The 26,670-nt window shown below is 47.2% G+C and overlaps 2 protein-coding genes across 6 annotated transcripts in view; both read right to left on the bottom strand.

Moving 5' to 3' along the window:
- Positions 1–586: 586 nt before the first annotated feature.
- Positions 587–9,749, bottom strand: LOC147235832 (secretory carrier-associated membrane protein 2-like). The gene is made up of 9 exons (XM_086144125.1): positions 9,629–9,749; positions 8,625–8,702; positions 8,440–8,526; positions 7,633–7,756; positions 7,394–7,522; positions 6,670–6,829; positions 5,665–5,766; positions 3,550–3,667; positions 587–2,705 (listed from the first exon to the last, which is right to left on the bottom strand). The coding sequence occupies exons 1-9, from the start codon at positions 9,683–9,685 to the stop codon at positions 2,559–2,561; spliced, it is 1,002 nt and encodes a 333-aa protein (XP_086000251.1). The 5' UTR covers positions 9,686–9,749; the 3' UTR covers positions 587–2,558.
- A 1,044-nt stretch (positions 9,750–10,793) lies between these two features.
- Positions 10,794–26,670, bottom strand: part of myo9aa (myosin IXAa) — a 70,763-nt gene continuing 54,886 nt past the window's right edge. Inside the window, exons 24-45 of one of the 5 annotated variants that reach the window (XM_086144127.1) lie at positions 25,520–25,818; positions 23,493–25,166; positions 22,770–22,860; positions 22,301–22,495; positions 21,102–21,196; positions 20,896–21,026; positions 20,601–20,821; positions 20,386–20,502; positions 18,040–18,228; positions 17,818–17,868; positions 17,543–17,654; positions 16,406–16,467; positions 16,092–16,284; positions 15,874–16,002; positions 15,341–15,446; positions 15,120–15,251; positions 14,928–15,051; positions 14,716–14,763; positions 13,664–13,681; positions 13,373–13,578; positions 13,144–13,286; positions 10,794–13,051 (exon numbers count right to left, since the gene is read on the bottom strand). In XM_086144127.1, coding sequence (XP_086000253.1) covers positions 12,564–13,051; positions 13,144–13,286; positions 13,373–13,578; positions 13,664–13,681; positions 14,716–14,763; positions 14,928–15,051; positions 15,120–15,251; positions 15,341–15,446; positions 15,874–16,002; positions 16,092–16,284; positions 16,406–16,467; positions 17,543–17,654; positions 17,818–17,868; positions 18,040–18,228; positions 20,386–20,502; positions 20,601–20,821; positions 20,896–21,026; positions 21,102–21,196; positions 22,301–22,495; positions 22,770–22,860; positions 23,493–25,166; positions 25,520–25,818 — 4,824 coding nt within the window. In that variant the 3' untranslated portion in view covers positions 10,794–12,563. The remainder of the gene's footprint in view (positions 13,052–13,143; positions 13,287–13,372; positions 13,579–13,663; positions 13,682–14,715; positions 14,764–14,927; positions 15,052–15,119; positions 15,252–15,340; positions 15,447–15,873; positions 16,003–16,091; positions 16,285–16,405; positions 16,468–17,542; positions 17,655–17,817; positions 17,869–18,039; positions 18,229–20,385; positions 20,503–20,600; positions 20,822–20,895; positions 21,027–21,101; positions 21,197–22,300; positions 22,496–22,769; positions 22,861–23,492; positions 25,167–25,519; positions 25,819–26,670) is intronic. The other 4 variants (XM_086144131.1, XM_086144129.1, XM_086144130.1 and 1 more) reach the window with 4 other exon arrangements.

Here is a 26,670-nt window from a genome sequence, read left to right on the forward strand (position 1 = left end):
AGCCATACATCCGTGTGACCAACCTACTCGAAACGTATATACATCATCCGCTATTTCCTGGGGAAATACTACACTACCCACAATCCTACAGTACTACTTGTCGTATGTAGTTCATGGAGACAGTCGCGCGAGACTTTATCCCTTGCATTCAGATAGGGGTCACTGTAACTTGCATTGATTATTGCATATTATTGATTAAATCTACGATTTAAACGCAGTCCTTAAATGCTGGTTTAGTAAAAGCTCTTCAACAGATGACCATCCATAAATTACTGTGACACTGCAGTGGGGACCCTTGGCTGAAGTTCAGCCTCGGCCTAATATTGGCTACATGAGTTCTGACCAAAACAAGCACAGAACCTTAAGTTGGAAAAGTGACTGAAAACTTTGGATTTGTACTTGTTTATGCAGTCATAGAGGAATCTAGTGATGATACTTGGAGGATAAAATTACTTACAACCGGAATGAAATCATATTTATACTTAAAAATAGTTGGTACGAAAACTAGCCGAGGCTGATTCCCAAATCATGTTGCAAAAAACACAAGGTAAGTTTTTACCCCGCAAACCAAATACAATCCAACCTTCAAATCAACATTTTATTGAATAAAAAGACATTTCCAACAGTATCCCTCCAGAAAATATATTTAAGATAGATAACCAATATATACAACAAATCATTTATATCTACTCAGATTAAGAAAGGACTTCATATGCTTGGAGAAAAAAAAATGTTATCAATTTGGAATTCGACCAGACAAACAACATCTTCCAACATATGAACCAACAGCCTTGTGCCAAAATATATTCTCACTTGAAAAATTAGCAGGTAACATTCACCTGAGGCACAGAGGTCGCGCCCGAACAGATTCTGTGCTCAAGTAACATTTTTACAGTGCATTTATAATATATTCACACAGAGTACTAGTCAAAGGTTTTGAACACTTGGATGTTTGTTTTTCCTATCTACTCTCTGCCAGCGACGAAAAGACAAAAACTGTTTACCACTAAACTGACATATAAATGGGCCTCTGGGGATCAGCAGGGTTAAGAACTCATAGCTTTTCTGCCACAACGTAGATGAAGTAGATGAAAAACAATATATTTCTACAAATGGAAGAGGAATATGAATATTTGCGTATTTATGGTAACAAAAAAGTCCCTGGAAGGAATACAAAGAGAGGACAATTTTCTCTAGGGAACAGGATGAAAGTCATACAAGAAGAGGCCTGACATCAAAAAGAGCTACCAAAAATAAAACTTCTAAAACTCTTGACTGATAGTGTATTACACAAGTAAAAACAAACAAAAAAATGCAATTACCGATTATGAATGAGGTGCTCATTAATATAATAACAGTTCCCTCTGCTCACTGATCCACTCTCTTGGTGGACTTGAGCCAGCACATATGATACAGTGGAAATCCTTACAAGCCCACATGATTTTAAAACACAATGGTCCTGTTAAACTGGGACTTCATTTGACCATCTGAAAAGCTTCATCATCTGCCTTCATTTGAACTTAATAGCTGATTAAAAAGAAAAGATCTTCAACCTTCATTACTTGTCAGTTTGACAGGAAAAGATATAAAATGATAACAGCAGCAATGTTTTTTTTTTAACAAGTAAATCCACCATCACCTCTCACTTGTGTCACACTGCATATCTTATTACTTTCTCGACCCTGATTGCCTATGACAGCAAATGTGAGGCAGAATCTAAGAGCATGAAGATTAGAATTTTAAATTCAATACCAGCATTGAAAATTCCTCTGATACGGAATAAAATGTTGGAAAGGGGATTAGCAAGTGCATTTACTGAATTCAAACGTCAGCTCTTGTTCCCAAAGCGGGCCACTGCTAATTCACAGTTAGCATGGTTAGCCATAATTAAAGTCAATTCCTTCAGTTCCTCAGCTTTAGCACTCTGCAACGATTAACAGCTCTTTACACAGCATTAAATGGGGTGTCTGTATAACACTTTCGTTCATGGAGTTAGCTAATAGGCAATTAGGCAATCAATTTGAGGAGGAAGAATATTTATTTGAAAATGATTCCGCATTTTAAAGTTCAATGGCAAAACTAAAATATTTATAGAAAGCCTGGAAAGCTTTATATTGTAAATTGAGATCATTCCAGGTCAGAAATAACATCAACACATTCCAGTTTTTATTTTGTGGTGAGGTATTGCGGGTCTTTTTTTATATCCTCCCTTTGCACTCTATTTAGTTCATTGACAGTAACAGTCACACAAGGGGGATTTTTATTCCAGACATTCTCTCCTATATCCTGATGAGGCCTGGGGCGAGTACAACCTCGCTGGTCATCACACATTTGTCTAGGACCTGGAGCTCGTCTGCGTTTATGCTATTAAATGCACATGACGGAATTAGGCACACCACGCCGGGTGGAATGATTGAACCAAAACTATGTACATGAGGCAATACTAAAATTCCTGTTAAGAAGCGACTTACTGATTTTTTTGGGGTCATTTTCAATAAATAATCCCTCCAGAGAAATGACCACTTTGAGGAACTAAGGATGTAGGGGAAAGTGTAACCTTAATTCCTTCCAAAAGTTCCCTGGGCAGCTGAGGTGGCAGCACTCGCTGCAGCAGTCTGAAAGGTCCTGTTGGTTAGGACACCACTGGAGAACTCCTGCTGGGCCTTGCTGAAGCTGGCTCCTGTCCTTCTGTACTTAGAGTGGACCTCAGTGGGAAAAAAGGACACGCACACATTAGGGCACAATAAGGAATTAGAAATCGAATCATGCACAAAAAAATACTCGTATAGAATCTAAATATTTGAACATGAAGAAAAGCTAGGAACTAAGCTAACAGTTTAGTGCCTTTGGACCTTGGGGTCCACAAATGCCATTTTTCTATTTAGATTTATTCTAATGAACTGACAAGGACAAGGACTAAACTAAAAGGACTTGTCAGCTTGTTTACATTTGCAATAATCTTTAGTCACGTGCACTGGTATTATTGAATCTTGAAGGAATGAGGGAAGGGTTTACTTATGGAAATGTGTGTAAAAAGTCTCCTCAGTGAAAATAATGTGTGAAAGAGCTGCAGAAGCACCAGTGAGTTCTCGGTCTACCTGTATTGTCAATACCATAGTCTAGCCAATGAACATGATAAAATATATCAGTGTTGGAAACTGACTCTCACTACACAACCTTGACACTTCTTGAGGCTTTCCAATTTAAAGACAAGGGAATTGTCTGAAGACCAAGACTATCCTCAACACAGTCTGCTGGTTAGTGTCATTTCATGAAGTGTCTCCCTTATTTTATCCCATTCTTACATTATTTTGACAAGAAACACAATACAGAGTCCAGTGCCTAAATTTGCTGACCTTGGATTTGGATTCTGTAAACATTTGATAGCATTTTTTGTTCACATCGCCAATTTTGATTTTCCCATCTACGCTTCTGTCCATGTTTCTTTTGGAGGAATAGTATCGCGTTATAATGAGAAAAAATCTTGGACTTCTATTAAACAAAATAATTAATTCTATTGCGTGAAGCAAAGTTTTAGAACAGCATTACCATTTTTAGCATGATGATGGCCAAGACAGCATTAACTGTAAAAAAACCAGCCACGACCATCATAATCACAGCCACAGCCAAGTGTCCGTTGATCATGGTGATAGATGCGATCCAACCACTGTCAACAGAGATATACATGTAATTTGGCATTTCTCAATGGCAAGTTATAGCATAATTTACAACACAATTCTGAATTACCCATATTGGTCCAAAGATAAGACAGAAATTTTTTCCTCTTAAAATTTGACTGAAAAAAAATGAAGGTGCCTTATATTCAGGCCAGGGTCCGAACTTCAACGCATCAGTATAGTATACATCCACAACTGCAGTGGGCATCAATCAACTGTGACACCGTTGTCTCCCTCTTTATTTATGCCTGTCAGTCACTCCAGCTGACAGGGAGCTCAACAACACATCTGCTCCAACAGAGCCTGGTTAACCAGCAACTGACTAAAACCTGTGATCTACAAAAACCAGGAGAGAAATACTGCCAAATCATCAAACAGACAAGAATGGAGGCCGGTATCCATGTGTGTTTTTGTCTCTTTGCTAGTGTGTCCACTTCTAAGGAATTCTTCATCAAAGAAATATTTCATCCAAAATTGACCTCTCTACTATTATTTACCCGCTCCTGTTCCAATAGCAGGCTGGATAAAAGCTTGAAATCCCCCAAAAAGATAGACGTAGCTTCCCCCCCTCACTTGATTTGACCTTGAAATGTGTTCCAATCTTATTGCTTATTGCTGGGGTTGTTCAGAGGAATGCGATGAGAAGATGTTGGTCCGTGATACTTCACTCTCTCCGAGTGCTGTCTCATGCACACACCGGGGTGTGGCCTTCTTAAATCTATGTGTTGTCGCTTGTACAAGTTACACAACTCTAAGTCTTATCGGAAACACTGAATCCGTAATGCGTCCTTACAGCAGAGCGACTTACCATCTCCACTGACTGACAGCTAGGCTCCAAACTTCAGATTACACTTCCTCTGATGTGTTTCTGGCACAGGGCTCTCTTTCTCTGTCTCTCGCTCTCTCTTTGTCTACAACCCCCCACCCGAAACGGCACAAACTCCAAAAACCTACTTCAAAGAAGACCAAACAATACACACGGGCCAAAAACCTTGACTAGTGAACCAAGCGGTTCAGATCTTAAAAATGAACCGTTCCACCACTACTGTGAGCACAATAAAACAGATAAATAAGACATAAAAGCCCCCGTGCAGCTCTTTTGGCATGAAGTGAATGAACTGACTGGGAAGAAAAAACAAAAAAAACAATGCACAATCTTCTTAGAGAATATTTCCAGTTGCTGAAAGCTCGTGCCCATGTATAGCGAATCAGTCATGGACCTCACGTTCTCCTTTGTGATTCTGTTCATAAATCATCATCATCATCATCATCATCATCATCATTCAATTCAGTTGTTCGGCAGAGGTTGCGAAGCTGAAAAGACCTTCTGGCAGATCTTTCTTAAAGGTGAACTATTTCTTTGGAATAAAAAAAATCAGATCCTTGATGAGAGGGGTAAGGGTAACGGCAGTCAAACTGACAATTTTTTTGATGTTCCAAAATCTGTCACCTCATATTATCTGAGAAATTCTTCAAAGTGAAATCAACTTTCAAAGCAAATTTCAAAAAGCACCCCTTACTGTCTTGACAAGGTGGGGTAATCTTATATTCAGACCAATGTGGTTAAAGGAATTGTACAAGAACCCCCGATTGTCACCGGGTGAACAATGAAACAGCATGTTACTTGAAAAACTGCTTGATGGAAAGTTTGTAAGATGAAAGAGAAAAGAAATCTAAAGACAAAAGATCCACACACTTACAAAGTAGCCCCCCTGACAAGTTATGGCAGCGGGAATCTGTCAAAGAGACGCAAGAGAGAAGATACAGGCCAAGGTACCCACAAACACACACAGCTGTGAGCAAAGAAACACACTGACCCGTGTTCCCCCTCATTTACTATGAAACACCCAAAAGCAGAATCCTGAAGTACAGTCTAAGGTAAAGAAAACATTTACCTGTGTCAACAAAGGAAAACCCTTTCAAAGCATCAATGGCCCGCGATCAGGCTTTCGCTCTACATGCAGATCGAAGAAGATGAAAACCTGACCTTGTTCCCCACTTTGGGATCCCAACACTCTGGATAACGTACACGGCCACTTGGAAGAAAAATACAAAAAAGAAGAAGAAGAAGCTGAAGGAGCTATCAGACCTGGAGCAGGGGGACAGAAAACAAATGTCAATGTTATTTGGAACTTGAGAAGCTTGGCTGGTATTGTGCTTAACAGTGATAAAGAATTTTAAGCCACAAAACAACACAAATGCACACACAAATGTTCACTGATCAAAACAAGGAATACTGTACTGACATAGATTCAGGCAGATGTCAACTAAAAATAAAAAGAGCCAGCGAGCAGAGAACGCCAGCAAAAGTCAAGATTTTCATTCAGACATTTGCTGATGCCCAGAGATAATAGATGAGATGATGATCTGGTTTGATAAAATTAAACAATTTGTCATTCTGCAAATGGAATGTAGCTCCCTCAGACAAAGACAAAACCCGCTCGAGCGAGACAAAAATCTAACACGTGATCATTTTTGAAGGAAATTCGAGCATTAGTTTTACTTTGCAAAGGATCATTTACGAAAAAGGCTTCTATTTAATTGCTACATTCATTATAAAAATAATTCTGAAATACAGTAACAGACAGAAAAGAATCGTAATGTAATCACTTCTTTGTGAGCAAGACGAGTTCACCATCGCCGACTATCACAGGCATTCATCTGTCTTGCAATGCTGCTGGACTGTTCTTTCTCATGCCATCTGGTGTGCAGTGTGATTCTGCCCTCTGCCTGAATCTGTGTGAATGGCCCATTACCCCCAGTAACTGCGAGTGTTCCATAAGATAAGTGGAGGTCTAAATGCTGTGTCAGGTCCTTCTTAGTTTCCCCCATGCATACATTTCCATTACCTATGCATGAGTCTTTAAAACAGTGTCACGAATGTAGTGTATTCCAGCTTATTAGCTTTGATAACTCATCTAAAGCAATGTGGTGGCAGTTGAGGGGAAAAAAAAAATCACCAGCTAGCACTGTGTCAAACAGCGTACTACACCTGAAGGCCTTGTAGACGGGCCTGTACCAGCAGACAAAGGACACGGGGGTGAAGAGGATGAACCAGAGGATGGACAGGCCAAAGTCCACGCCATACTGAGAGTCTGCGGTGAAGTAAGCCAGGCAGGCGAACACGTTGAGGAACAGCGTGGCACTGTGGACTGCAGAGAAAAACCTGTGAGCTGTCTAAGATACTGTCCTCTAGACAAACAAAATACTTCCAGTGGATCGCACCATCATGAATATAAATTCTGTGTTCAGAAAGCACAAGATGGTACGTCCCGCTTTGAAACGGTTCGGGATTGTCCGAATGAAATTAGTTTCTGAAGAAGCCGCTGGGGATCATTTTGAGTGACAGCACAATGATCCCTTTAAAGAGACGTCACTGGCTTCATTTTTTTGGCTGGGTAGAAGCTACTGACCTCTGGCAGGAGGTCAAGAGTCCCTTGTTGCAGATGAGGGTCATTTCAAAATTCCAAGCATTATTAAGATGTTTGAATGATAATTATCTATGGTCAGGATGGGCCCGAGATAGGGGTTCCTGGTGTAAATGATGTTTCAGACAGTTATGGTCCTATTCTATTGATATGATTCTTAAGTGTTTGTTAGGTAAACACCGTAGCAGAAAACTATCGTCTGCTGTAAATTGACATCATTAATCTGATTCAGAGAAGATCGTTTGTCAGACAGTAGACAGAAGGAAGTAGGGCATGCTGGCCACTCACATATCCAGAGGTAGTACATTCTCTTGCAGATCTTGCGGTAGTCCTCTGAGATGTCCTCATCGAAGTCCTGGTAAAAGCAGGGCTTCACGGGGAAGAACGATGGGAGTGGCGGCCAATTGTGCTCTTTGTCTGTTGGTTATAATTACACCGCTTGATCAGCTTTAAAACTATGTCGAATCTGAACGGCTTGATGAGCCCGAGAATGCGTGCAATCGCTGACGCCAACAGCAGTTCTTTACCGTTTGCCGTTCTGCCTGTGCTTCGGTTCTTCAGCTCCTGCTCCTTCTTCTCCAGCTCTGCTGCTCTCCTCTCCAGCTCCTCCTGCTGTTTGACCAGGTTAGCATGACCAGCTGTTGCAGTCGCCTAGTGTGCGGTAACAGATGAATTGCAGTTAAAATCTATTGTATGTTATTTTATCAATGTACTACCCTAAACTCAGTGCTGGCTTTTCTCTCCTGGTGGTTCTGAAATGAGGTCAGACACTGTAAAATTCACAGTTTGAAGGGCAGGCCAAAAAAAAAAAAAAAAAAGATCTTTTGATTATACTTCATACAAAATAATGGACAGTAGGCTGGACCTATTAAAACAATCCCAAACAACAAGACGCATCGGTATAGCATTTGAAAGGTGTTGATTTTAGTGTGAGAGAGATGTCAGACTATTTTGTTGGAAGAGAAAACAAAGCTTACACTTAAAAGCCAAGACTGATAGTAAAGCATTAAAAAAAAAAAAGACAAAATGCTCATTGTGCAGGGGATTCAAAATTGGAGTTTTATAAGATCTTCAAAGATCCAGTTAATTAAGTGGAGTTTCAAAAGGAAAAAATATCAAAAGCGCGATGACTGGCTCACCATCATTTGGCCTGCTTGCGACACAACGTCAAAACCGTGTATTTCATAAATATTTCTGATCTGTTGAGGTTTGTTTTTTATAAAACGGTCAGCATGCACACCATCTCTTCAGCTTTATGATAGAGATTTACATGCAACACACAATATCTCGCCAGCTCAATTAATTTCCTTTGAGCGTCCGCATGACTTGCTCACTTGCACACTGGGTTCCACCGAGGTCTGCAGTATGGCCGGCTGCGACGATGCGGTGGAGATGGGGATGGTTGTGTCAGAGTGGCCCCTCTGGAGAACACATGGAGACAATACTGAATGATTCAAAGATGGGCGGCGGGGGGGACCACACAGTTATAAATTCTTTTAATCGCAGCATAACGGCTCACCATGTCGGTCGAGGAGAACGGGTTATAGTCCCCGATGCTTTCGGTCACTCCACCGGTGACCTGAGTAACAGAGTCATCCTGGGAAAGACAAGAATACAGGATAGAGCGGTGATTCCCAACCCCCGGTCCGCAGATCATTTGGTACCATTTCTTGTTTGGTACAAATTACAGTTTTTTCATCAGCCCTTCCAGATCTTATTTTGTAAAACGACTGTTTCCGCCTCTGCCTTACTGCCGCACTTAATATTGTAATTTCTTAATATGAATATGACTCATTTTATTCAGATTAAATACTGTGAACTTGCAGAACTTTTTATTATTTGAACCACCGCGCCGCATGGAAATATTTTCATCCATAAAACTGGTCCCTGGTACAAAAAAAAGTTGGGGACTGCTGGGACAGAGTTTAAAAAAACTAAGCAGCTGTCCCAGAGAGCAAGTGGCCCTTCAGGGGTCCAGAGAGAAGAATACTTGAATGTCGAATTGTAAAAAAAGGATGAATGGCCTGTTGGAAGTGGAAGTGTGTTGTCTCGGATCCGGTTCATGTTGGGGAACCTTGTAACTTACAGAGGCTTCTCGGGGGTCACGCATGCGCACTAAGCGTGAATAAGTCAATTAGCAAGAGGCATATTTAATGCTAGGTCAATTAGCCCCTCCGTTGCTAATTGACTTAGCATTAAATATGCCTCTTTTTTTTCCGTCCGCGGCGTCCAGCTAACCGCGGGTTAAATGACAGCTGCCACCATTTCCAGGGGTCCGCTTACCTGCGCAGGTGTGCTAACACGGGTACTCGGTTCTTTTTTTATTTTAATGAATTTAAAATGAATGTCACAAAAAAAAAAGGAGGAAATTCGTCGTTTTTTTGTGTGACGGTTGGTGGAGGCCAAACCCAGCAACCGACCAAACAGGTTTTGTCCCAGTCTTAAAAGACCAGAACTCGGTTTACCAAACACACAGGGGATAATAAAACAAAATAAAACTAAAAAGGCCTGAACCTGTCTCACCTGGAAAGGGTTAACCTCTACCGGGTCGACGAATGGGTTTGTGTCAAATCCTGACATTGTGGAAAACGACCTGAAGGCGAGCCGACCCGAACACCGCGACGCTTTTACTCTCCCCGGCGGTCGCCACTGGTCTCTTCTGCGCATGCGTGTGGCGACGTCGGTGGCGTCACCGGGGCGAAGTCACAACGCCAGGAAAAACAAAACACACATTGATTCATGAATTATCAATGCAATCATTTATTCATTCATTATCAATATATTTTCTTCCTCTAAAAATAGTTTGACAGCAATATTGATTTTTTTTTATTTAATAACCTGTTGTCCTCCCCCACAACTTTACAACAATTTCCTTTGAGATAAAGTTGTTCTTATTCTTATTTGTGAAGTCTTAAAAAGCTAAAAATATAATTTTAATAGACAAATAAAAGAAAGTAGTAGCAAGGGGGTGGTGGTGGTGATTCCTTTGCAATTTAATTAAATTGTTTTCTTTTCCCTCATAAACCACACTCTAGAAAGATTTAAGCAGAATTATTAAACATGCCAGTGAATTTCTCTTGTTTACACAAGGAGACATATTTCTTCATTTATTTGTACATCTTCCAGAATATTTTGGCTCCTGTGTCAATGGGATTCTGATGGTGATTCTTGGAGGAGGTGACATCTGCTTTTCAATATCAGTGTAGAGGACTGTCTCAGAAAATTAGAATATTGTGACAAAGTTCTTTATCTTCTGTAATGCAATTAAAAAAACAAAAATTATCTTTTCATGATATGCTAAAATTTTGAGAAAGGATTTTTGAGTTTTCTTAAAGCCATTATCAGCAATATTAAAATAATAAAAGGCTTGCAATATTTCAGTTGATTTGTAATGAATCCAGAATGTATGATATTTTTGTTTTTGTAATTGCATTACAGAAGAGAGAGAACTTTATCACAATATTCTAATTTTCTGAGACAGTCCTGTAAACACAATTCTCTTCAAAGAAGGTGTTAAATCAGCAGAGTCCTCAGGAATATCTGAAAAATATAGAACCTTTTGACTACGATTACGCACTTATTTATTTCAACATTTTATTTTGATGGTAAAACAGACAAAGACTAGTGTTTCTGCAAAGTGAGGTGACAGTGATGTTGATGTTTCCTGTAAAATAAAATACGAAAAAAATAATCACATACTCATTTGATTCTTTATTTGTGTTGTTTTGGAACAGGTCATGAATTCCTGAGTTACTGTCAAAAATATATTTTCTAAGCAAAGCTGACCTTTGACCCCCCCCCCTTCCCCCCTTCAAAATGTAGAACGTTTCCTTGATTCCGCATGGACTCTGGTGTTCCTAAAAAAAAAATTAGAGGCAAAACACAATAATTCAGCCCAGCAGACATCTACTAACATTTCTGTGAATTTGAAATGAAAATATTCAGGGACATTTGCTGTTTTATGCAAATTAAAAGATGTTTTATGCTTGCGAACAGAAGCCATCGCGATGCCATCCGCGTGATGATTCACCATTGCAATAAGGGCAACTTCACATCTTAATAAAACAACTCCTGATATTTTGTTAATTGGATAAAAACATTAAGCATGGGTATCGTATTATCGTTTTTTTTTTTTAAGTTACAATGAACATCTGGCCCACGTTCCAAACTGCTGTGTGCAAAAAGGACCCGCAGACGTGACTTTTGTGATGGAGAAATAAGGACAGAAGACACGATCATGTTCTCGCTCGGTTGCTATTGAGCAAACACTTTAGTGACAGGGGGAGGTCTTGATAGTTGGAGTAGGGGGGCCGGTACAACAACAGGATCCGGGAATAGAATGGCATTTTTGTCCACTATACTGTACATTTGAACTATACTGTACATTACAATTGTTTTTATGGCTGTTAAGCAATGAATGCGGGGATTTAGTACACATCCAACATTCTTCGCAGAGCTCGGATCCCCATTGGCTGGAACACACACGCACACACACACACACAAACACGTGCACGCACGTTTGCTCGCACGCACACACAGACACAAACACACCAGCTCACTTGGTCCCTTTGATGGCAGTATTTTCCCTTGCGGAGGGGGAAAAAAAAAAAGCAGCACAAAAAAACCTATAACACATGAAGTGGTTTTTCTCTTTCTCACACGTATGTACAGTCACTCATGAGCACTTGGCACATGCACACACACATAAGTCATCCTTCTGTCCACAAATTAAAAAAAAAAAAAAAAAAAAAAAGTAAAGATAAATATTTGACTTCTACCCAGCAGTGGCTGGTGTTCCGGCTTTGTACAGTATTTATACCTGTATATTATATGCTAAAAAAAAAAAAAGAATTCTGTGACATTAAAATTTATTAAATAAAGTTCGGAGGGTAGGGGGGTAAATCTGTAATAACAGAGCAACCACTGTTTACACTGATCGTTATGAACCGTAAACTCAAAAGCAGCTAATAAGTGTGAGCTAAAAAGTTCGAAGCAACACCAGCGGTTTCTGATGTCATCCGTTTTTTGCTGTTTTTTTTTTTTTTTTCTTTAAATTTCATCGCGGTAGCGCGATACTTCTTCGGCTTTCCTGGGACGTTCCCTGATGCAGCGCGGTTGTTTGCGGGTCGGGGGGGGGGGGAGGAAGAGGGGGGGCGAACGTTCCCTTTTCTCCGTCCTCCCGCTCGGTGCGTCTCCTCCCGGCTGTGAGTGAAGAGCTGCCAAGGCACTGTGAGAGCTCGGGTGGCTGTCCCGTCAACCATCCTGGTACCTCTCGACCAAACATCTCCCCGCCCCCCCCCCCCGAAATGTCGGGTGAAACTCCGTACGCGGCACTTGGGGAAGATTGTTTGCGGATTTTTTTTTTTTTTTTTTACAGAAAGGCTTAAGCAAGAGTGCTCGGAAGAGGGGTGATCCGTGGGTGATCGTCCGGGGACGGGGACGCCACTCGGAGTGCGCTTCATACCATGAATTCATTGCTGCCGTACAAAACCACCTGCTGCGGGATGTCCGGCGGCTCCCTGCCGTGGTCGCTGCCTTCTCTGGTGTTCCTCTGGGTGGAGTGTTTGCTCCCCTTGAGTTTCTGTTTGCCTTTCTCCGGATTGAAGGTGCCCCTGCTCGTGAACTGAGGCCTTTCGTCGTAAGCGCCCTCCAGCTCCGCCGTGGGACTGCAGTCTGTGCTCTCGGAGCGGGAGGCCTGCGATGCGTTCAGGGCCTGGGCGGCGCCTGAGCCCAGGGTCGGGGACTTGGAGTGAAAACGGAAGCCTCTGCTGGTCGGGGAGAAGGAGGAGGACGATGGCTGGAAGTGCGAGGAAGAGGAGTAGGAGGACACGCTGGAGCAGGAGTCCACCGAGTCCAGGGAATCCGGCTGCCGTCTGAGGGTGCGTCTCCTCGGGCTCTTCCCGTCGGACCTGCGGGACCAGGGGGACGTCACGACTGGACCTCTCTCTGCAGGAGCAACCACAGCCAGACCCGGTCAGACACTTCGAATCGAACGGCCGACACGAGAACGCGAAGAAAGAACTTCGGACGTGACTCGCCGGAGAAGTCGGAGACGGTTCCCTCGGAATCCACGTTGAGGTTCTCGGAGCTGTCGGCGGTTCCGATGGAAGCCTCCGACTCCAGCGTCTCGTCGTCCGAGGCGCGCGGCTCCAGAGTCAGCATCTCGAAAGTCAACTCCTCTCTGGAAGAGAGGTCATCTCGCATGAGCGGAGGGATATGAGCACGGCGGAGACGGTGGATTTGGACATTTCGGTCGACGCGGCTCACTTTTCTTTCTGCAGGCTTTCAATCTGCTCGGTCAGAACCCTCTCCTCCTGCTGCATGGCCGCCTGTTGATGCTCGGAGATCTCCGGCGGTGCGTCCGCCGCCTCGGTGGCCTGCTGCTCCGCGACGGCGTCCGTCACGGAGGGAAGTCGGGGGCTGACCGGCGGCGAAGGCGTGTGGTAGCTCAGCCGCTGCATGGGGCCTTTTCCCTGAGAAGCCGCGAACAGAACCGAGGGTTATTTCCTCTGTCTTCAAAAGACGTCGACCGCGGAAAAACGTGGCGGCTTGCGTTACCTTCTTAGCTGCATTTGACTGCGTTAAACAAGAGCAAGAGACATAGAGGGGTCAGTTTGTATTCACTTGAAAAGTCCCTTTTAACCGTGAGTCATTGAGATCTGTAACTGATATGCGGCCTCGGTGTGTATCATTCCCTCCAGCTGAGCGGCGCTGTGTATAAGAGGAGTGTATTCTCCTGCTAGTTGCAGCGCCCTCTGCTGGCTCAAGTGGAGAATGACCGGCATAACAGTTCCACCATCCGAATGAGAAGCGACTGATGGTACGCGCCAGCGTGGAAGTACGACAGCACGGTCGACGACCGGGGCAGAGACGAAGAGGAGGGGAAACATGCTTTGGGATTGTTAAATAAAGGAGTTTGGTGAGTGTTCATGTGACATTCTTCATGCTAATGGTTGATGATCGTTGTGAGTCTGGCGGCGGCGATTTTTTTTTTTCGGTCTGTACGGTTGAGTCAAATCCTTCATTCAGGGTCGCGGGGAGGAGGCTGGAACTTTTCCCAGAATTGACTATTTGAATTTGGGTATCACTGTAGTGACGTAAAGTAATAGTAATGGTAAGATCCTGTCTGTCGGTGCTCGACTGTAAAAACTGTATTCAATCGGAGCGCGAGTTCGAGCGGAAACGGTCCAAAACTATTACGGCGACAATTCCCCGCTTCTTCTGCCGCTGACGTCCCGAGCGTGTCCGTGCCAGCCGCCGAATCAACTAAATTGGAGGCATCTGAGCGCCGCGGACGCGTCACATTTTGACGCTCGTCCCCGGGGGAGGAGCCGCCGCCGCCGCCGCCTGTCCGGTCACCCTTGAGAGCTGATCGGGATTCAAAATTCCAGTTACGTAAGTTCGCTCGAAATTCAATCAGCGAGAGGCAGTGATGGAATTCATGGCTGGGGAGGGAGGCAATGAGAAGGGGGGGTCTAAGAGGAGAAGTGAGACATGCGTCGGGAATGGGGAGGACAGGAGAAGGTGCAGCGTTTTGGTACCACGACAACATCACCACTGGATGATGAAGATGGTCGGGCGGCGGAGGCTAAGGTGGTGTGTTTACATACCATCGTGCGCGCTATGCTCAAAAATCTAACGGCTATTAGTACGGGTTTCTGGGTAAAGGAGAGGGAACATGTTAGGGAGAGTCTGGAAAGGAGAAAAACAGTTTAGACGAGGGGAGAGGGGATAGGGGGGCGATTGAGGATTGGGGTTTTCATTTCACATCCCGCCACGGCAATTCTCAACCTTCCCCTCTCGCCGCGAGCGCCGCTCTCACCATGGACCGCCGGATGAGGGTCAGCCGGCATTTGGCCTTGTTCTCGGCAAACTCCAGGGTGTTGATGTCCTTCAGACGGACCCTGTATTTCGTCATCTGCTCGCAGATGATGAGCTCCACGCACCTGCGAAAATACCAGACATCTGAGCTTCCCCTCACCGGACGGGACGCACATGTGCGCGGATTCCTTACGCTGTGGTCTTGCTGATGTCCTGCACGCTCTGCAGCGGGTCGATGGTGTCCGGGCAGCGCAGGATGCAGGGGGCGAAGACGATGGCCAAGGCGTTGGCCGACATGCGGTTGGTCTCCTCCTGGAGGGCGATCCTGAAAGCGCGGGTTTTTTTTTTTTTCTCCGTCAGACGGGAGGGAGGCGCGGCGTGACCCGCGAGGCACTTTTGACGTTTTCTCCTCACCTGACCAGGTGGAATATGAGGCGCTCCAGGGTGTTCAGGTGGGTCCTGCTGAGCTGGTCGACGACGGAGTAAACGCCACGGACCATTTCCTTCTTGTCCTGCAAGCCTGAGGGAGGGAGACACAAGCGGGGACGGTGTCACATTCAAGTTCTGCGTCTTGACGACAGAGACGACTGATTTAATTCTACCCGTCAACCAGTCAAAAACATCATGGATGCAAACGCGTTTGCTTGAAAGCCGATTGTGACATTATATCAAATGAACCTGTTTATTTTTTCGAATCGAACCGGTGACTTTTTGCTGCGTGCCGGCAGTTTTATTTTTATTTTTTCTTCGCCTTGGCCGTGTCGTTGATTTGAAATGTCGCCGTTTACGCGACCCCACATGTCCTCTGTGTTTTGGGTTCCAGGCAGAATTAACCCTCGACGGACGGCACGGCGCGCTGGAATCACATCAGCTGGGCAAACACTGAGCCGCTGATTTATACGTAACAGATGGTTTCACTTTGAGTGTGTGTGTGATTACGCACTTACCCATTGCGCGTATGAACTCCTCGTACAGCTCAAACGTCATGAGGGGGTTGGGCAGGTCCCTCAGCCATTGCTTGAAAACACTGGCGATGACGTGGATGTTGTAGTCGTCCAGGTTCATGCTCTCCACGTCTGTCAAAAATAAGGGGACGTCACGTTTAACGCCGCGCAACACGCTAGCCGCTACGCGCCAAAAAAAAAAAAAAAAAACAGCCGCTCACCTGTGTCCAGGCCCTGCTTTAGCTCTTTGATTTTATTGGTGGAGCCCGACTTGCGGTAGATCCCCTCCGTGTACAGGCCGTGCATCTCGATGTAGTTGATGAGCTTCTCCACCACCAGGGGCACCGTCCGCTCGTCGTTGGTCAGACGGGAGACCTCCACGCCGAACTGCCTGGAGGACAGCTCCGGGTCGAACTGTCCAGAGATGAGCCCCGGTGAGCCGCGAGTTAAGGCGAGTTAAGACACGTATATGACCCCCCCCTCCCCCGAACCCCAATGGTAACTCGGTTAACGTCACGGGACGGGTCTGACTCACCTTCTTGCTGCATTTGGTGGTCATCTTCTGGCAGCACTTCCTGTGGCAGGCGTACCGGCACACTGGTTGGACGCAACGGGAGAAACCAAAGTGGTCATTGCTGCTGTTGTCCACGGACAAACAGTGCCTCCTCATGATTCCACGGACGGAGAGGCGGGTGGGGGGTCGGGGGTGGGGAATCGGGCGAGGACGGGACGGCGGAGAAAACATCCCGCGTGAAGTAAAAAGGGACGAACTGTGCGGCGCGAGCTGGCGGGGACGGCGAGCCGCAGACCCCATGAGTCCAGTTGAAAACAATCTGATTAGCGTGCAGACGGCAGGGGAGGGCGGGGCCGCCTCCCATGTGTGTGTGTGTGCGTGGATGTCATTACAGCAGGGGGGGGGGGGCTGTGTGAAGGTCTTCGCCGGGGGGGGGGGGGGCGGTATTCTCTTTGTCCGCCGCAGTGAAATGATATCATCAGGAAGTACGATCTCAGATTGGTCTTCACACCATATATTAGGAACTTCTTCACACGTTCAAACATTATCATCACTTTCTTAGCGTTTGTCCCGCGTGGCTGCAGGGTCTGCTGAGGGTCATGGGGCTGCCGGGGCCAATCCCGGCTGTCGCTGGCCGAGAGGCGGGGTTTAACGCTGGACACGGGCCACAGCAATTCACCCTCGCATCCACACGTCATATAGAAATAATCAACCATTCACTCTTTCACTCACGTGTCATAAAAACATCCTTTACGGAGTCATCTGACCATTCGTTCTCTCATAAATATGTTCAATGGCGATAAACAACCATTCATTTGCTCTTTCACACAACCGTTCACACTCTCGGTCTCTCGTCAAATGCAACGATTCATTCTCTCATTCACACATCTGAGTCATTTAACGTCTCCGATGAACCTCCAGTGTGTTTTTGGACTGCGGGAGGAAGCCGGAGAAGGTGGAGGAAACCCACGCAGACATTAGAAAGGCTATTGAACCTTTTTGGGACCTTCTTGTTGTGAAGCGCTAACAGCTGAACCGCCCTCTACCCTTTCGTACAAACCACAGCTACCGCCCGCTCCCGGGTCACTCAGACGCAGATCCGTGAGAACTTTACTGCGATCTAGGAAATCCCGGCGTGACGTTCGGCGGCACGCTTACGTTTGCACACGCAGGCGCGGTCCATCATCCAGATGAGCGAGGAGCAGTACTCGCAGTAGGTGGGGATGCTGTACTGGGTGGACTTGAAGATGTGGCCGTTGTGCTCCTCCACCTGCACACACACACACACACACAGACATACACACACAGATAAGAGTTCATCTGGAGTTCACGTGTGTTTCCAGGGAATCGTCATGTATATTTTAGCAGCTGTGTGAGTGTGTGTGTGTGTGTGTGTGTGTGTGTGTGTGTTGTGGGTTTCACCAGAGACTTACAATGTCTGCATCTTTCTTCCTCCGCTTCTTGCGTTCAGGTTTTGGTATTTGCTGTCATATTAAAACACAAAGCGGAGTATTAAATATGCTATTATGGTAACTCATTGTACTGCGGTATTTTTAGATTAGCATTAGCATCTCATAGGGCCTGTTCCGCTGCACATGAGCGCAACCCGACGCTCGCTCTATGCATTTGAAAAGCCGCGGCGTGCACGGCGTCACCTTGCTGGGCGCGCTGTCCAGAGGCTTGTACTCCGTCATGAACTCGTCCAGGAAGACCTTGAAGGTGTTGACCCACACTTTGACGGGCGACTCGCTCCAGTCCCGCTGCTCCTGCCGCATGGTTTTCTCCAGGATGTGCTCGAACAAGGCGTAGAGGTCCTTGTAGCGGATGCTCTTTCCGTCGTCCATCTGCGGAGGGGGGATAACGGCGGGTAGAAAATATTCATTCATTGTTCATACCGCTTCTGCTGCATTCAGCGTGGCGGGGTGGGGCTGGAGCCAATCTAAGCTGTCATTGGTCGATCACAGGGACACTGATAGAGACGTACGACCATTCACCCTCTCATTCACATATTCCAATGAATCTCCTGCATGTTTTTCGGACTGTGGCAGGAAACCCATGCAGACACGGGGAAAACACTTTTTCTGCATGTAGCACAATGCCAATGTTGCTCACAAACATCCCAAAAGTTTTTTTTTTTTTCTTTTGCACTACAGTGATCCCTCGCTATAACGTTTACTTTTCACGGTTTCGCTACTTCACGGATGTGCATCGTGCGTTGCGTTCTGCATTCTGATTGGCTAAAAAGTCACTCCGCTTCACGTACGTAAAACAGCTTGCCAAATTTACATTACGTACGTGCAAATCTCTTGCACTTTCGAGTTTCTCTAAAACCCATGATGTTGACAAAACGCTCTGGAGCGACAAAAGCACCTTGCAGGGCCCAAAAGGCAGCGGAAGATGCTATCTATCGCAGATAAAGTTAAACTTCTGGACATGCTAAGGGACGGTAAATAGGTCGGCATTACGGAATTAATGAATCTTCCGTTCGTTCCATAAAGAAGGAAGAAAAAAACATAAGGACGACAGCAGCAATGTATGATAGAGTATTTAATTGTATAATAATTGAAAAAAAAAAAAAGGTTTCTACTTCACGGATTTTGCCTATCATGATTCTTTTTGGAACGAAGCCCCCGTGAAAAACAAGGGTATACTGTACACCATTACCTCCATCCCTACTTACCACCCTTATCCATGCAACATTCACGTTTATACCAAACTTATACACAGATGCATTTCACTTTCACTTTCAGTTATTTCTAAAAGCATTCTCAATTTATTTTTTTTCCTTTCTGTTCTTTTTTGCATTTTTTACATTTTGCTTTCTATTGCCTGTGCTGAACACGGGGCGGCAGAGCGCAGGATGTAAGAGCGGTCCTACTTGGAACTGAACATTTTTGGTTCGATTTCCGGATCCTCCTAGACCAGGGGTGTCAAACTCAAGGCCTGCGGGCCGGATTGGGACGGTGAACAGGTTTAATCCGGCTCTCAAAGCTAAAAAATACCAGGTTTGAGGAGTGAATTGAACAATAGGTACGTAACAGTAGTTCATATGAGATCAGAACAACTTTATTTATCCCGAAGGAAATTGTTGATATAAAATATGTCATGATTTTACCGATCTGGCCCACCTTAGAATAGATTTTCCCCCACGTTGTCCCTGAGCTAAAATGAGTTCGACATCCCTGTCCTAGACTAAGCGTTGTGGAGCTTCAGTTCCTTAGCCGCCTTCTGCTCATGGTTCATCCGTGATGGGAAAATTTCACTGATATTGTGACAATAGAGGCATTTCTACTTCGCCTTCATTTCAAGTACTTCGGGTCAACGGTCCAGAGCGACGGAGAGTGTGGAAAAGAGGTAAAGAAAAGGGTTTTAAGCAGATTGGAGTCGGGGGTAAGTGTCATTGTGGCTGATCCTGGATCAGCAAAAACGAAAGGAAATGGGCACAAGGCGGTCGTGAGACCAGCGATGCTGGATGGCCTTGAATAATGCCGAAAAGACAGGAGGCAGAGCTGGAGGTAGTTGAGAGGAAGATGTTGAGGTTCTCCTCGGGAGTGACGAGGACGGTTAGGATCAGGAGGGAGAGGAGGATACAGAGAAAAGGTTTAAATGCAAAAGTTGATTTGCTGTCGCGACCCCTGAAGGAAAAAAAGATTGTTTATAGTGTGCACTGACTTGTATTTGCATCTATGTCCTCCATTTGCATATTCTTCTCTATGATTACTGTTACCCTATGCTGCTCTAAGAATTGAATTTCTCCCTCCTGGGATCAATAAAGTTTGTCTTTTCTTATCTTGACATTGAGACTCCACGCAAAAAGGGCCGCCTGTCGGGGCATCGAACCGGCGATGTTCTTGCTGAGAGGCGGAACCTTAATATTTCTTTTTTTTTTTTTGTTTTGAGAAAGAGCTGGTGTGGAAAAACAAATAACATTCCCGCGGGAATACGGACTCTCAGATTCGGTGTTCGATTCAAATTTCAAACTCCGGGTGCAGGTTACGTACCGCCAGCGCCGTGGAGTAGGAGTTGAAGATGTTGAGACGGAATTCCTTCAGGGCTTTTTTGAACACCACGTCCACCATGGTGTCCTTCTTGCTGTCCTCCGTGTCCAAGTCGTTGATCTGGATGGTGGAAAAACCATAGCGGTCGACCCGGCAGGAACATACAAACACGTTTTTTTTTTTAAATTTTTTTATTTTATTCACTCGGCGTGTCGTACCTTTTTCATCAGGAAGTCGTTCATGCTCCTGTAGTCGTTGGTACAGGTGAGGATCTGGAGGCCGTCGCTCTGCCACTGGGCCGGCTCCAGGGCCACGTTGCTGATCTTCACGCTCCGTCGTCGCTTCACCTTCGGCGAGGGCTCCTTGTTCTCCTTCAGGTCCCTGAACGCTCGATCCGACGTCAGATCCGGGCTGCAGGGGGGCGACGTGTTCTCCTGACCTGCCGCGAGAGGCGGGCGAGTCCGTCGGGGCGGGTTCGAAGATTTGAAAGTCGGAATAATCCGGCGCACGCACCATCTCGAAGTAAAGGACCGGTGTCTCCGTATTCACCATCCAGGGAATCGGCGCCGCAAATCAGCTTCTCCCTCGACGTCTTCTTATCGCTGTATTTGGTCTTACCCCAGAAACGCATCCGGCCGCGGACCCTGTCATCCAGATTACATTGTGTTTTAGGGTTATTTTTACCGTCCCGAATGGAATCCGCGTTTTGCGACACCGACCTCCCGTCTTGCGAGTTCTTGCGCAGCGTGTCCGCTTTCCCCAGATCCCCCGAGGACATGGCTTTGTGTATCTTCTTCTGCTCGGAGGCGGCCGGCTGGAACGGCGGGAGAACATGTTCAAAACATGAGAAAAAGCAAAAAAAAAAAAAAAAAAAGGGCCTCCCTCTCTCCTCAGCTGTACTACGGCCGGCCGATAGGTGGCGGCATCGCGTCGCCGTGGATTCCCACCCAGGCTGCAAAGCGCATATCAACAGGACTGTGTCGGAAAATTAGAATATTGTGATAAAGTTCTTTATCTTCTGTAATGCAATTACAAAAATGTCATACATTCTGGATTCATTACAAATCAACTGAAATATCGCCTTTTATTATTTTAATATTGCTGATTATGGCTTACATCTTAAGAAAACGCAACAATCCTATCTCAAAATATTAGAATATCATGAAAAAGTAATTTTTGTTTTTTTTTTCATTGCATTACAGAAGATAAAGAACTTTATCGCAATATTCAAATTTTCGGAGACGGTCCTGTAGAGCGGAATTAGCAGAGCTGGGCGGAAGCGCTAATCGAACTGTTAAGAAGAAAGATGTTGAAGGAAAGAAGAAGTGTGTTAAGTTCTAAAGAAGGTGAACCATCTTGAAAATAAGAATCCCCAAGGGTTTTTTTTTTTTTTTCTCTGCTAAGAGAGGAAACAATATATAAGCGTCATGCAAATACTATCCATTAATCAGAGGGGTGTGGGGGCGCACCGAGAAGAAACGCGAAGAATCATCCGTGAGCGGAAGGGAAAAGAAAAGCAAAATAATGTTAGGGGAGCGTCTACAAATCAAGGCTCCTTGCTTCTTAGGATAACACATTTCAGAAATTGCCTCGGGTTCGTGTTCAGACAAATGAGCGCGCTGCTCCCTGCTCGGGTCGTTACACGTCTACAAGCAGTGATACTTTTTTTTTTTTTTTTTCTTTTCCAGGCATTTTCAAAATGTGTCCTCCCGTCGCCTACGTCTTGAAAACAAAACAAAAAAAAAACAAAAAAAAAAAAACAACAACAGGTCCGTCGGGTGCCGTACCCCCCTGCTGGGTCTCAGCCCCGGGAGTACGATTCTAGGATTTCGCTCTAGGCCGTGAGGGGTTAGATAAGAGAAACCGCGCTCGGAGAATGGAGAGAGGGGCCGGCGTCGGCCGGGGTGGCGCCCGTTACCATGTCCGAGTCACTGAAACAGGACCCTTCTAAGCCCGCCTCCGCGGCCAGGGGTAGGGTGTAATGTCGGGGGCCGTTGCCGTCATAGTCATCCTCGTCTGAATCCCCCCCGACCGAAAGGATGGGGGCAAGGGTGAGGAACTCGGCGCGAGTCCGTGCCATTCGGGGTTTCTTTTTTTGGCCGACTCTGCCCACCTGGAGTTTACCAGAAGTGATAACAGCATATTGAAACGGTAAAAACCTTCCAAATAAAAAAAAAAAAAAAAAATCTAAAAATAGATAAAATCCCCCGTGCCCCGTGTTCTTTGCCTATTTTTTTTCCTTTTTTTTTTTTTTAACGTCTGTGCCTGTTTTAGTGTTGGACTGAGAGCAGGGGTGCAGTCGCAACAGAAAAAGAGGCACGACGGGATGCTGGCGAACACGTGCTGCATCTTTCGTGAGGAAAACACCCGTGAAGTCGTTCACTTACATCCCGGGCTTTGGCTCCCTTGGCGGCTGAGACGGGCCCCTCCTTGGGCGCGGCCGCGGGCGTCTCTTTGCCGACGGCAGCCCTGTCGAATCTGGAGGAAGAGGAAGACGATGGGTTAAAACAAGAGAACCCAGTTATAAACCCCAAAGCGCAGACGCGTCCGACAACACTAGGGGGCGCCGGGTGAGGACTCACGACAACCTGGGTGACGCTCAGGCTGAGTCTTTGGACAACGGGAATGTTTGGCGCTCTTGCTTTGGGTGAAAGGCAATTTCGGGAAAGTTGTAGCGCATTCGAGGAAACCCAAAAAACCCAGAAACAAACAGTTAGCGTTGCTGTTATGATTAGCGTGACTGTGCCTGCACCTTCCACGCTTTCTATCTCCGGTCGAGGCGGAAGGGCTTGGAAGGAGCTGGGATCTGTCCGAGGTTCTCCGCACGGGAAAAAGGCCGCCGCATCCTCGCCGCTGTCGCCAAGAGATCGCTAACATGGGGAATTTCGGGTTTCCGTGGGTTATCTCAAAGAGCGGTGTTCTACGTGGAAGGTGTCATCGGACAACTGGGTCGAGATTCGGGAGACGTTTAGATAAAATCTGACTTGACTTAGTGGACAATCGGGCGACACGTCTTGGACGTACATTCGGTCGATCGACGGTAACACAAGATCTGCCGAAAGCTGACCGCTAGTGATTTGGTTTGGCTACGGCGTCGACTCAACACTCACTCTGCAAACGTAACCCTGTCCTTCGGGGAAAAGAAGATGTTGCCCGGCTTGTCGGCCATGCCGACCGCCGTCCCGTGACCGCTCTGCGCCTTCTTGCCGGAGGCTCTGACTCTGGCGGCGCCCCCGTCCTTGGACTCCAGGGTGAGCTTTGGCGCCCAGCCTTCGGCGGCAGGCCTGCTATCCCTGCGCCTCTCCCTGGGGGCGGTGGCCGGCGGCGGGGGCAGCTGGGGATGAGGGGCGTCGTCGCGGCCGGAAGGGTCGCCGGACTCCGACTGGGTTCGGCAGTGCGGGCCGAGGCGGGACCTTCTCTCGATGAGCAGGGAGCTGGGCCGGAGCTGCCTCCCGACGCGGGGCGGCGCCGCCCCGTCCTGAGCGCCCTGCAGGCTCTGCTGGATCCTCTGCAGCGCCTCTCCTCTTTGCTTCTCGAACAGCTCCCTCTCGTATTGGGCGAAGAACAGACGCTGTCGCTCCAGGACCTCCTTCTGTTGCCGGATCTGCTCCATCATCTCCTTCTCGTTCTGCTGCTGCTGATTCCGTTGCCTCTCCTCCCTCTCCTCGTTCAGTCGCACCAACTTCTCGATGACGGTCTGGTCTGCTCGGGGGACAGCGGCGGGCGGCGTGGGCAGGATCTGACCCGGTTTCTGGGGCGACGGCGTGGACTCCCCCGTCTGGGCCGCCGAGTCTCGAACTTCTACAGGGGGACGGACCATGTTGCTGAGATCTTCGCTGAGCGGGGTTTCTTTCTGCATGCTGATGACCACCACCACGGGCCGGCGTCCCGACTCCCGCCTTTTGGATGCGGCGGCGGCGGCGGCGGCGGCTTCTGTGTTCTGTCGAGATTCTTCGGGAGGACGAAAAGAGATGCTGCTCTCACTGGCAGGGACGTAAAAGGTCGGGAGGTAGTTCTCGATTTTGGGCGGATGTGCGGGAGAGGGGGCGGCCGGCTCCGTCGTCGCTCGGCCTTGGCCGCCAGGGTGGCCGGCGCCATCGGGGATCCCCGTCGCGTTTGGCTCCTCCGGTTTCGGACTGGTCGGGACCTCCTCGGCGTAGGGCTCCGGGGCGGCGGATACGGAGCCCAGGGAGGAGCAGAGGTCGTCGCTGTCGGTCACCTCCTCCAGAGCCTTGGGCGGCTCCTCCATGCTCAGGAGCTCGAAGCTCCCCTTGGAGCTCTGGCTGTCCGGCGTGCCCTGGGGCGAGCACAGGGGCGGCGTCGGGGGCGGCACCAGCTCGAGGGACCAGCGACGCTCCTCGGAGGGCGACGACGCTCCCCCGCCCGTCGCCCGAACCTTGAGGAGCTCCAAGCTGAACTTGGCCTGCTCCAGCTCTCGCATCCGCCGGCTCTCCCTCTTGGAGCGAGTCGTTTTCTGGCCAGGCTCGTCCGCCGCCCGGTTCCTCTCTTGCACCGCCGGCGCGTCTGGGAGGGCGGCGTCCGTCGACCCGGCGCTCTCGTTTCCCTCCCTGCTCCCCCCGTCCAGGCCGCTGAGGATTTGGAGGGTTCTTTCCCGTTCCTCGCAGGAGCGATCCTCCCAAGTGCTAAGGTCCAAACCCATGATTTTCTCCGAGGGCTCCTCCTCTCCTTCTGGCGAGAGGCTCACACCGCCGTTCTGTAGCCGAAGCAGCTCCTCCTGTCGATCCTTCTTCGCCCTCAGGTTCTGTTCTCTCAGTTTCCTCAAGCTGTTGATTAAAAATAAAAAAAGCAATTTTTTTAGAGATAACTCATTTTTGCCACCGACCGGCTTTTCGAAAGTCCGAGGCTAATGCGAAACCCTCAGCCGCTCTCAAGCGGCTCAGCCGATCGCAGAGCAGCTTTGTGTCGGATTGCTTGCGTAACGGCCCGCTCCGACCGCCGCCGCCGCTCCGAAACAATAGCTGAGCGCACGCCGCGGGACCGGTGTGCAAAGATTAATCTGCTTTTTCGCAGGCTTGTGCAAAGAAAAAAAAAAAAAAAAAAAAATCATCCCGTCATTTACTTCCACGCCTTTTTCCGAAGAATGCGGAGACCTGACGCTGTCGCTCCGAGAGCTCACCTCTGCCTGGCCAGGTAGCCTCTGCTCAGCGCCTGGAGTTGAGCCGCGGCAGCGCAGAGGCGTACGTAGGCCTCCCTGGCTCGGTGACAGCGCCAGGCCGCCTGGATCACCAGAGCCGCCGCGCAGCGCCGGCGGAGCCACGACCTCCACGCCCGCTGCAGCACCGCGGCCGCCTCCCGCCACAGCCGGAACCTCTGGCGCTCTCGAAAGCCCCGCCAGCGGGTCTGCAGGCGCAAGGCCGCCACCTCCTGGGCGTTCAGGTCCTCGTCCTCGGCGGGCCGCGACGAACGCCACCATCTCTGTAAGAGAGAGAAACGACGGTGATAATAATTGGCGGTGACAGTTTGTCAGGAGACATTTGAAAAGGCAAAAAAAAAAAAATCACCACGTCCGCAATTGTCGACGTGATGTTATTTATTCATTTTCAATACAGGTTATCTTGCTGGAGCCTATCCCAGAAGTCGGTTGCCAGGCGATCACAAGGCCACATTCAGAGACAAACGACCATTCACCCTCTCATCCACACATCATCCACAGCAGGGGTGCGCACACTTTTTTCAGCATGCAGGCTACTTCTAAAGTATTCAAGTCAAAATGATCTACCTACTAAAAAATTGCAAAAACATAAAAATGTATTGAGAATTCTTTAAATGTATAACATATATTGGTGTACCTTGCATGACTGCAGGAACCATAATGCACAATACAACTCAATATATTTTTTTTTGGCATTAACTGACTCCAATGACTTGCAGTGAATGGTATCAGCTGGGGATGTATAGTCTGGACAGTAGCTACTGGTGGCCAGCCTCAAGCACCACTTCCAAAACTTCCAAATAATCACCGTATTTTTTATGAATACTACGTATATGACGCTCCACATTTGGGTTTTTCGGTATAGCCACGGTAGACTGGCAGACGCACTTCGAAAATGACACAGTAAAAAGCAATCCTTCTCCCGCTCCCTATGTGAGCAGTGTGTGTTTGGCTTCATACTTGGTCCAGCTCCCCCACGCATTTTAATACCCTTTCTTAAGTTTCAAAGAAATAAATTGGAGGATAACCAGGTAACTGGCTAGCTCGCTAGAGTTTTGCAGCACTTAGCGCAAATTTCATAGCGAGGATGGATGATAAGCTGACGTCTATTTTTT

This window comes from Fistularia commersonii, chromosome 3, assembly GCF_037954325.1.
Source record: "Fistularia commersonii isolate RoL2024-O1a breed Wild chromosome 3, RoL_Fcom_v1.0, whole genome shotgun sequence".
Lineage (NCBI taxonomy): Eukaryota > Metazoa > Chordata > Actinopteri > Syngnathiformes > Fistulariidae > Fistularia > Fistularia commersonii.